Below are 10,329 nucleotides of genomic sequence, written 5' to 3'. Positions count from 1 at the left end.
TGCAGTCCTCGAGAAAGGGAAGGACTTCCTTGGAGCTGGAAACACTAAGGTGAGAGCTGTGCAAGGCACAGTGGGAGCTCATGCTATGTACAGGGTGTTTTCCCTGTGTGGGATATGGTACAACCACTGCTGCTGCTATGTGTAAGGTGAACTTTCCACAGACCCATGCAAGTGCTCTGCAAAATGAGGTGTGTAAATCAGGGGTGGTGCAAAAATAACCAAGGGATTTTAATTCCTGCATGTAAAATTATTTCCTGATTTTTCTCAAATTACTGCATTGTCAAATACAGAGAAAATTGTGGATGCACAATCCCTAGAAGAGTTCAAGACCTGGCTGGATAAGGCTTTGGGTAGCTTGGTGTGGTGAAAGATGTCCCTCCCCATGACAGAGGGGCTGGAACTAGATAATCTTTAGAGTTCCTTTCAACCCAAAGCATTCTACAGTCCTATGAAATACCTCACCCAGGCAAATCTTCACCTGTTTGAGGAGGCAGCAGTTAAGCAGATGACTTGTGTGCAGGTGCAGTGATGCCTGCATGAGGCAAACCCCTCCCAAGTCTGTGAGCTTTGTGGGGTGCAGCTGTTGCACATGTGTAAAGACATGGCACTTGGGAGAGACACCAAGATGAATGAAGTGACCAGAGGGAGCAATGAGATATGCTGTATTCAGGGGACTTTGACTGTGTTGGAGCCATTTTCAGCTGCAGGAACAGAAGTGGGAGATTACTCAGAACCCATCTAGTGTCCAGCAGCGGCGAAATACTTCAGTCTATGGTGAAGGAGCAACAGCTAACCGCAGTCAGGGTAAAGGAATTTCTGCCTGCTGCTGGTGACAGTGTTATAATCACCTTGCCCATCTGCTGAGGGACGAGCTGGGCTGGATGGGGAATGGGAGGACCTCAGGCTCAGCCTCACTGGGTGACCAGAGCCGCCCCCTCCCTACCCAGCAAAAGCAGTGAGACGACCTCCGATTCCCCGTCGGACCGGGCGGCTCCCGGTCCCGCCCCTGCCGCGGGGTGAGGTTGGGGAGGAGCGAATTCCCGGGACTATATCCACCCGTGAAGCGTGCGCGAGTGGCTTGTTTCGGATCGCTCCCGGGCATGCTGAATATGGAAGTGAACATTGACCCGTCGGAGTTGCAGCCGCTGGGGGAGTATGACTTCGAGAAGAACTTCAATCACCTGGGAGCCATGAAATGGATGGAGGAGAATTGGTGAGAGGAGAGGGAGAGGAAAGGAGGTTGCTGACCTGATGCATTCCGGACCCTTGTACCTCTATCGGGTTCTGCTGCTTTTTGCAGAACAGGTGTGAGGTTCTTCAGTTCCGAGGAGGAGAAGCTCGGGGGTCTCTAGTTGCGCACCTGAGGCTGTGGAGGATGGGATGCAGCCGTACATGTGGCAGAGCAAACAGTGGTCCCAGGTGGTGCTGCAGCTTGTAGGGAGATGGTGACGTGGCAAGGGGGCGAAGAGCACCCACAGGTGGCCACTGCAGCCCTTGCACTGGCAAACAGGGCACTCAACCCTGCCGTGCTGCCTTGGAACGTGTGGGATGTAACACAAAGCACTTGAGGCTCTAGATTACATGAAACTGGCCTTTGTAGACACCCTGTACAGAAATCCTCTGCCTGTAGAGTCTCATGTGTAAAGGGATAAGATGTATTGATGTGTTTGCTTTGGATTCTGCTCAAAGGCTGCCTGAACCTGTCTCATCCCATCAAAGTCTTGTGGAAATATCTATGATGTAGCAGTTTGCTTTCTTTTGTCCAGTCCCCGGGGTTCTTGTTCGCTCACTGTCAGGGCAGGCTTTCTTGTGACCAAACCCAACCTTAACACGAGAATGGGAGATCTTTTGTTTCTTGGTGAGAGTACTTTGCTGAGGCTACAGAAGTCTGGCTAAAAAGGGGTCAGTTTGGGTCTTCTCCTGACTGTTCCCTCTTCTCTACTTGTAGGCAAAAGTCTATTATTTTTGCTGCTATTTATTTCATCCTGGTCTTTGGAATCAAGCATTTCATGAAGGAACGGAGGCCCTTCAACCTGCGTGCACCACTGACCCTATGGTCCTTCAGCCTGACTTTGTTCAGGTAAGAGCCTTTCCTAAATCTGCAGACGGCTGTAGACTTTCCCTCAGAACTGGACTGATGGAAAGTTCTAGTTATCCACTACATCACTAGGGAAATAAATTAAATTTTTCCTCTTTAAGGCCCTTTCCACCTAGGGGAGTGACATGCTTATATAAGTCATTTATTTCTCACCAGAAATACTCCAGCAAGGCAAATGAGTTGCAAAAGGATTGCTAGGGAGAGTGCTTGAAAATCATTAGTGGGTAGATTTGAACATGAAGCCTGCAAAATCAGACATCTTCCCTCATTCAAAGGGTACCTGCCAATTGCAAGTTTGATTTGAGGTGTATTTCTCTTTAAAATTTAAATTTCTTTCTCTTCCCTTACTCTACATGCCCCCCCTCCTCCATTTCTCTAATCCTGTTGTGTAGGAGGAGGGGAAAATTCTGCTACACTCACAGAAATACAAAAGATTAATCTAAAATGTGTTTTCAAACTGTCCAGTCTTATGGTAAAAGTTTCCTGCAGTGGCCATGAAAATGTTTTGGGCTGTGCTCTGTATTTAAACAAATAGATGTCAATTTTAGAAAATTCCCCTCATCTCCACAACTTCTTTTGTCTGTTTGGTGGGACAGAGAAAAAAACTAGACTATTGCCCCTGAAACTCCAGTTGACTTTGACAAGGTCAGAGGGACACTGGTTGTTGTCTGTTGGGGCAGGGTATGGCAGTGGTCTGTAAAATCACAGGTTGTGGGGGAGGGGAGGTCAGGGGATAGCTGTTCATGGTCTGTTCAGAGACAAGCTTGTGTGAATAACATTGATATATATGTGATATGTGAATAAGATTGATAATGAAGAAAAAGTGGTATTTCTTTTCATAAGCTGTAGGAGTTACCTGCCACAGGAGGTTATAAGTGCTCCCTGGGCCTGTCCTGTGGGCCCTTGTCAAAAGGTGGGACATCAGGAAAATTGTCCTCTATTTCTCATCAGATGGGGCAGCTTTTGCTCAAGTGCATCTTGAAGCAGTGGAAGCAGGGAGTGTAATGAGGGAGCACTCTTTAATGCTGCTTTGTCTTGCCGGAATAGGTTTAAAATCCTGGCTAAAACTTGTTAGGAAGTCTAAGAAGGCAAAAGTTTGTTTAAATGTCTCTGAGATTGCCCCAAGCATCAAGATGGAGTCAACTGAATGGGTGCAGAGCTGTCAGAGGCTATGTTGATGCCCTGGGCACAGTGTTCAGCTCTCCTCTGGTTTTCTTGCAGTTTCATTGCAGCCTGTAGGATCTGGAAGCAGATGGCCTTCCTCCTCCTCACCAAGGGATTTAAGCAATCAGTGTGTAGTAAATCTTTCTACGTCCATCCTGTTTCCAAGCTTTGGATGTATCTATTTGTACTGAGCAAATTTGTCGAATTGGGTGAGTCTGAAATTTCTCCTTATCCTGTATGTTTGTAACTGCTTTGCTTTCACAAGCAGATTTTCTTTTACAGATCACTGTCCAAATGTTGCTTGGAGAAAAGGGTTGCTTAGCTTTGCATGTGTCACTCATTTTCTTGCTCTCTATTGTTCAACTAAAATGATACACTCCATGGGGTTGCAGCCAGATGTTACTGTTCTAGTTTGATCCCCAGGTCAGTACCTGGACTAGGCAATTCTGCACTGGAATGACTGTGGCGAGGGGGCAGCAGACAGGCAGGGAGGGCTGGCTTTCCACACAGTTTTCATAAAAAGAAGTAAAGAAGAGCCAGTTGGAAATGCAGAGCAGGTAGGTCTGGGAAAGCAAGCCCGGGGCAAAAGGTTCTTACACTACGAACATGCCAGATGGTAGGGTGCCTAAACAGTCTTTTCCAATACAGATTATTCAATGGGAACCTAGGTTTTGATGAGATCAAACTACATAATGGCTTCAGCATTGAAGCTTGCTTGGTCTGTTTCATGTGACAACTGGTGCAACTGCTGTGATTTCACTTGACTAATGATATGCCTCTCCATCAACCCCAGGTGACACTTTTTTCATTGTTCTCCGAAAAAAGAAGCTCATCTTTGTCCACTGGTACCACCACTTTTTCACAATGATTATAGCCTGGTATGGCTATAAGAATATGGCAGTTGGCATGGGGTGGAATGCAGCCTTGAACCTCGTTATCCATTGTTTGACGTATTCCTACTACACTGTGACAGCCATGGGCATCCAAGTACCCCGCTCCATCGCCATGCTAATCACCACTGCACAGATGGTGCAGATGACAGGATTTTTCATAATTAACATCTTTGTCTTCTTCTGGAACAATGATAAGGTCTGCCAAACTACCTGGCCACTGCTTCTCCTTTCATCGTTCTTGTATACCACTTTGTTGGCCCTCTTCTCCAACTTCTTCCTGAGAACTTACCTGAGTAGCACCCAGAAATCAAAGTGGAATTAAAACCAAGGGATGGAAGAAGAGATTGGGATGGAAGTGGGGAGAGAGGGAGAGGGGAAATTTTCTGCTTCTGTCTGGAGCCTGAGTGCCTGATGGGATGGATGTGATGGGGTTTAGGAAGAGATCACTGCGGGTAACAGCCTTCAGAATAACTTGCTCATTGGCCTTTGGTGTGTCTGTCTTGCAGTGGGGTGGCATGCCAGAGTGAGGTGCAGGTTGTGGCAGGCTGGTAACAGGAGAAAGGGGAAGAGGCTGAGGGCTGGAAACTTTGGGGTTGTGATTCTGCTTTTCTTTCTTTGCATCACTTGGGTTTGCCTTGTGCCTCATTTCCTTCCTGGGGACTGATATAATCCTGCATACACATAATCCTGCATACACCAAGACTCTCCTTAGAAAAAAGGTAGGGACATTCCTCTCAAAATTGCACTGCCCTCTCCATGATCTCCAGTTTTGGGGAAGAACAGAGCCCAAACCTGCTGCTATTCTGCAGGGAAGCCCTAATAGATTACTGGTTGGAACAGCCCTGAAATGGAAGATTTCTGCTGTTTTTAAGGTTATATAGAGAGGCAATCTGCCTGGGCTCTCTCTTCTCCTCTGTGATGCAAGGAACTGAATTGCATGAATTTTAATGGCTGTTACCTGTGGTGTGCCTCTTGTACAATATTAAAAAATCTATTTAACTTGAGTAGCTACAACCTCAAACCCTAGAAGTTGAGCAGGGTCCAGCTCTGTCCTACAGAGTATGTCAGGCATTGCCAATGATCCCAGCCCATGGCCAGTCTCTTGGGCTGGGGCCAAAAGGTCCCAGAGTCAACTCATCTGTGGGTGCATCTGCCACTGGGTGATGTGTTAAAACAACCAATAAATACTGTCATGTATGGACTGATTGATTGATTTCTTTGATGCCTTTTTCATTCTTGATCTTTGTACAGAACTGTGAGAAGAGTGCTGCCTTCTCTATCTCAATATAACTGTGTCTTCCTGAGGGTTAGCAACCTGTCCAGCAGGCTTGCCCTCTGTGCTTACTCCTTCTGCAGTCATCAGCTGGTCGTGCTGCCTGAATGCCTTTGCTCATCACCAGAGAGCAAGAAGTGAGAGAGAGATGATAAAAAGATCAAGCTGTTGTTTTACCATCTGAAATGAGCATGTCACTGTGCTTCATAAAACCAAGATGTGCCTCAGAGCCTGACTCTGAGGGTCTGAGCCTCTGGGTGGGTGTTGGCTCCTGCCTGATGAATGAGATTTAGCCTTTCAAGGCAGTGGACTGGAAAGTTCCCACAGAGCTGTGGCTGCACGTTCAATGCTGGGAGATGGCAGCAGCCTGTGCCCTGTCCAGTTCCCTGACAAGGGCTTCTGCTTCAGATTGGGCAGTGGGTTGGGTAGTGGTGTACAGCACCTTCCTCAGCTGTGGGAAAGGCAGTCGAAGTGTTGGGGAATAGGAATAAACTGGCTTCCAGATTTAGGTAGTCTCTTTAGAGAGGGTGTGGTGAACATACGGTAGTAATGGGGTGCTCTCTCTCCTGCATGGTGCTATTTGGGGCACTTTTTCTAACAGTTGTGGTCCTGGTGAAGCAAATGCCAGCTCTCCTGTCTGTCTACAGCTGTCCCAGGCATGCTTCCTCAGCTGTGTTGGGCATCTGTGCCACAGAATCATAGGTTGGAAGAGACCTTTAAGAACATCAAGTCTAACCATCCACCCAAGCACTACCCCTGTAACCACTAAACCACATCACCCAGCACCAGATCCTGATGCCTCTTTAATGCCTCTGGGGTGGTGATTCCACCACAGTCCTGGGGAACCTATTTCAATGCCTGACCACCCTAACAGTGAAGAAATTTTTTCTCATATTTAATCTCAATCTCCCATCTCATCATTAGGCCATTTTCTCTTGTCCTCTCTGTAGGCAGAGTAGAAGAGACCAGATCTCACTTCACTGTGACTTCCCTTCAGGCAGTTGTAGAGAGTGATGAGGTCCTCCTTGACACTCCTCTTCTTAAGACTAAAGAAATGCAGCTGCCTCAACCATTGATCATAAGACAAGTTTTCTAGATCTTTCATGAGTCTTTTTGGACATGCTCCAACACCTCAATGTCCTTTCTGAAGTGAGGGGGCCAGAACTGAAAGCAGTACTTGAGTTGTGGCCTCACCAGTGCCAAGTGCGGGGACACGATCCCTTCCCTGGTCCTGTTGGCCATAGTATTCTTGCTGCAGGCCAGGATGCCATTGGCCTTTTTGGCCACCTGGGCACATTGCTGGCTTATATTAAACCCAAGTCCTTTTGTTCTGACCAGCCACTCCTCCCCGAGCCTATAGCTGAATCTGGAGTTGGTGCAACACAAGTGCAGGACCCAGCACTTCATCTTATTGAACATCCTGCAGTCAGTTATTGAACATCAATCAGTCATAGCCAACTGATTGAATCTGTCCAAGTGTCTCTGTAGAGCCTTCCTACCCTCGAGGAGATTAATACTCCCACCCAACTTAGTGTCATCTGCAAATTTACTGAGGGTGTACTCAATCCCCATGTCTAGATCATCAATAAAGATTTTAGGACTGGCCCCAGAACAGAGCCTCAGGGAGCACAACTAGCAGTCATCCACCACCTGGATTTATCTCCATTCACCACAACTCTCTGGACCTGGCCAGACACAAAACATTGAAGAAACGGTGTGTTCACAGTTGCTCTTTTTCTACCTAAACTGCCTGATGTAGCCTTGGTGCTTCAGAGGTGATGTTCTGTGTGAGGATGTGAGCTGCCCAATCCCCCTTGCTCTGCAGGTGCTGCCCCCACTCAGCAGTGCAGAGCAGGGCTCTGGAGGCATCTCCAGAAGGCTTCAGGTCTCTAAGAGCTCTTTGTAGATCCATCCATGCAGGCTGCTGTAGTGGGAAGTATCTTTCAAGGGGCAAGAATCAACCCAGTAGAAGGAGGGTTTGCAGAACCTTCTCTCCCCGCCTTCAAGAGCCATTGCAACTTTTCAAATAATCACATCCCTCCACACAAAATGAGGATACCGCCTTTCCAAATGCTGTCAGGAGGCCTTGTCTTATCCCCCCCCACCCGCCCCACACCCCCCACCCCACCCTGTGCCTACTCCAGGGAATGCACACCATCAGCTAGCCCAGCATCCACAGCTTTGCTCTGCTGCTCTCTCTGGCAAAAGAAGAGAAAGCAATAAACTTCCCAGACCTAGCTAAGCAAAGATTTTGCATTGCTGTTGTTGTTTGGCAAGTTGTCTGGAGTGCTTACCTGTGGATGTAAGGAAAGTGGTGGTGCTTTCTGGGACTTGCTCCAGGTCAGTGCTATTTCCCTGAAGCTTCCTAGAAATGTCTCTTCCTGGTACTCTGTGAAGAAAAGTCCTTCTTAGGTGTGCTGGTGAGCTGAAATAGAGAGCAGGCCTGCTTTGGAGGGCATGTATCTTGAGGATTTGTCTATTTTGTTGTGTTGGGATTGTTTTACTTCGAGGGCATAGAGAGCAATCGGTTGCCTCCCGTGGAGGAATCATTGCTCAGGGGGAGGCCGTGGTCCCCTCTGAAGGTTTTTCGAGGACCCTTGAACAGCTGGAACAACTTGTCTTAGGGGCGGATGACGGGATGTGTAGAGAGTGCCGGATGCAGGGGAGCAGCCCTGCAGCTCTGGCACGGGCCGGGGAGAGGACGTGCCGCAGGCACGGAGATGGAGCCAGGGCGAGAGTAGACGGAGCTCCAGGTTGGGAGAGCCGGTGAAGCCGGGCTGGGGAGTGGGCAGGAGTGAGGGGGGCAGTTTTTCCCGGTGGCTGTATCGGTGTCACGATAGTTGGGAGGGATGGGTTTCCCGGAGGCTGTATGGGTGTCACGGTGATGGGGACGTTTTTCCCCTGAGGCTGTATCGGTGGTGGGGAGGCTTTTCCCTGAAGCCATCCCAGTGGTGGGGAGGCTTTTCCCGGAGGCCATCCCGGTGGCGGGGAGGCTTTTCCCTGAGGCGGTATGGGTGGTGGGGAGGCTTTTCCCTGAGGCCATCCCGGTGGCGGGGAGGCTTTTCCCTGAGGCGGTATGGGTGGTGGGGAGGCTTTTCCCTGAGGCATCACGGTGATGGGGAGGCTTTTCCCTGAGGCCATCACGGTGATGGGGAGGCTTTTCCCTGAGGCCGTCCCGGTGTAGGGGAGGCTTTTCCCGGAGGCCATCCCGGTGGCGGGCACGCTTTTCCCTGAGGCGGTATCGGCCCCGCAGGAGGGAGCGCGGCAGCCCCCGCAGCCCCCCGCTAGGTGGCGCCGCCGCCCGCGCTGAGGGCGCTGCCGGCCGGGTCGGGCCGGAGCCGCAGCCCCGACGGCGCCGGGCACCGAACGGCGCCTGGGACGGGAATTAGAGCCGCCTGTCGCGGCTGTGGACCTGGCTGAGCCCAGCTTTAACATGTACGGTAGCGGCTCGGAGGCGCGCACCCACCCTGCGCTTCGGGGCTGTATTGGCAGCACGCAGCAGGCAAGAGGAGCCGGAACGTCCTCCGCGGTGTGGCGGGCGCGGTGCCGTGCTGCTCTCGGCCGAGGAAGCACCGACGGCGAGAGGACACCCGGGCGGCGCGCTCTGTGCTCGCCTTCGGACACTGCTGCGGGGGAGTGCAGAGCACAAGCCGCGCTGGTGATGGGGGATAAAGTCTAGCCTTGAATACGAAAAGTGCAAGGAAGAGAGTATTTAGATAAACGGGATTTTTTTTTTTTTTTCCCCCAGACCCTCTCGGTGTGGTGAACCTCACACAAAGCAATCCTAGAATTAGTAATCGTTATCTATGAGAATTCTCGCAGAATTTCCCCCTCTTCAAAATGGCGGCTGGGGTCAAAAGCCAGGAGCTGCTCACAGTTAAATCCGCCCGAAAAAAACCACAAACCAAACCAAAAAACTGCACAGAAAAACCCACAAAACAAACAGTAAACTAAGAACAACAACAACAAACCACCCAAAACCTCAAAACAACAAACCTACAACAACAACAAAAGCCCCACAAAACAAAATATCCCAAACAAACAAACCAAAACAAATAAACAAAACCACAAAGCACAAAAAAAAACCCCCAACTGACCAAAAAAACCAAAAACAAAACAAACCCAGAAACCCCCCAAAGCAAAACAAAAAATATGCTGGCTCAAATAATCTCCCTATGTGTAAGCAGTGAAGATGAGCAGGAGCTGTGGGCACATCAAGAACAGAATCTCGTCAAAATAATCCAATTTTCCTCTCTGACAGAGTAAGGGCATGGTGACAGGGACCTTTGACTGCCATTCAAATGGCTTTTAAGGATGTCCTAGATGGGTTTTGGGTAGGTACAAAACACAATGGATAATTACACCCAGAGAGTTATCCACAGTTCACTGTTGAAAAGGAAGGGGTCTGTTGAGTGAAATTCAGGGACATCTGTTGTGGATCTGGCTTTGCTCAGCACTTCCATTAATGATCTGGATGATGGAGGAAAATGTGCACTTGCTAAATTTGCAGATGGGTGTATCCAGCAGCAAAGTTATTTGCCTAACAGGTCTCCAGAATAAGTGTGATCCTGCTAAAATCACATGCTTGGGGTTGCAGTATCAACAAAATACATCTGTGGAGGTGCTGAGGGCTTGTGAGAAGTCCTGGGTAAGGTCTGTAGAACACCTGCTGTGTCTGTGCTGAACCAGAGAGCATGGTGTCCAAGTCCTGGCCCCGTGGGGAAGAAGCTGAATGTGAGAGGCTGAACTGGTTTAGCTTCACCAGGAAGGCAGGTGGCATTTGTCAGACAGGAGACATCTCCCAGAGCACTCTGCTGCCAGCTTGCTCAGTTAGTTATTTGCTGTTGGCCGTCTCTTTTTTCTGTAGATTTTAAGGTTTTTCCTATGGTTGTGTCACTTGT

General features: G+C 49.2%; 1 protein-coding gene across 1 annotated transcript; it reads left to right on the top strand.

The window, feature by feature from the left end:
* The first annotated feature begins 1,060 nt into the window (after positions 1–1,060).
* On the top strand, positions 1,061–4,806 carry LOC136364539 (very long chain fatty acid elongase 6-like). The gene is made up of 4 exons (XM_066324502.1): positions 1,061–1,213; positions 1,949–2,080; positions 3,320–3,471; positions 4,056–4,806. The coding sequence occupies exons 1-4, from the start codon at positions 1,101–1,103 to the stop codon at positions 4,475–4,477; spliced, it is 819 nt and encodes a 272-aa protein (XP_066180599.1). The 5' UTR covers positions 1,061–1,100; the 3' UTR covers positions 4,478–4,806.
* The last annotated feature ends 5,523 nt before the right edge of the window (positions 4,807–10,329 follow it).

The sequence above is a fragment of the Sylvia atricapilla genome, chromosome 8 (assembly GCF_009819655.1).
Source record: "Sylvia atricapilla isolate bSylAtr1 chromosome 8, bSylAtr1.pri, whole genome shotgun sequence".
Taxonomy (NCBI): Eukaryota; Metazoa; Chordata; class Aves; order Passeriformes; family Sylviidae; genus Sylvia; species Sylvia atricapilla.
The sequence above is the reverse complement of the archived record's forward strand: the minus strand, read 5'-3'. Positions and strand labels throughout refer to the sequence as shown.

Excerpts from the sequence above, each read along its gene's own strand:
- LOC136364539 (XM_066324502.1), top strand. The coding sequence starts at position 1,101 with ATGCTGAATATGGAAGTGAACATTGACCCGTCGGAGTTGCAGCCGCTG. Across the intron at positions 1,214-1,948 it reads AAATGGATGGAGGAGAATTG|GCAAAAGTCTATTATTTTTG; the intron begins GTGAGAGGAGAG and ends CTCTACTTGTAG. Across the intron at positions 3,472-4,055 it reads GAGCAAATTTGTCGAATTGG|GTGACACTTTTTTCATTGTT; the intron begins GTGAGTCTGAAA and ends CATCAACCCCAG.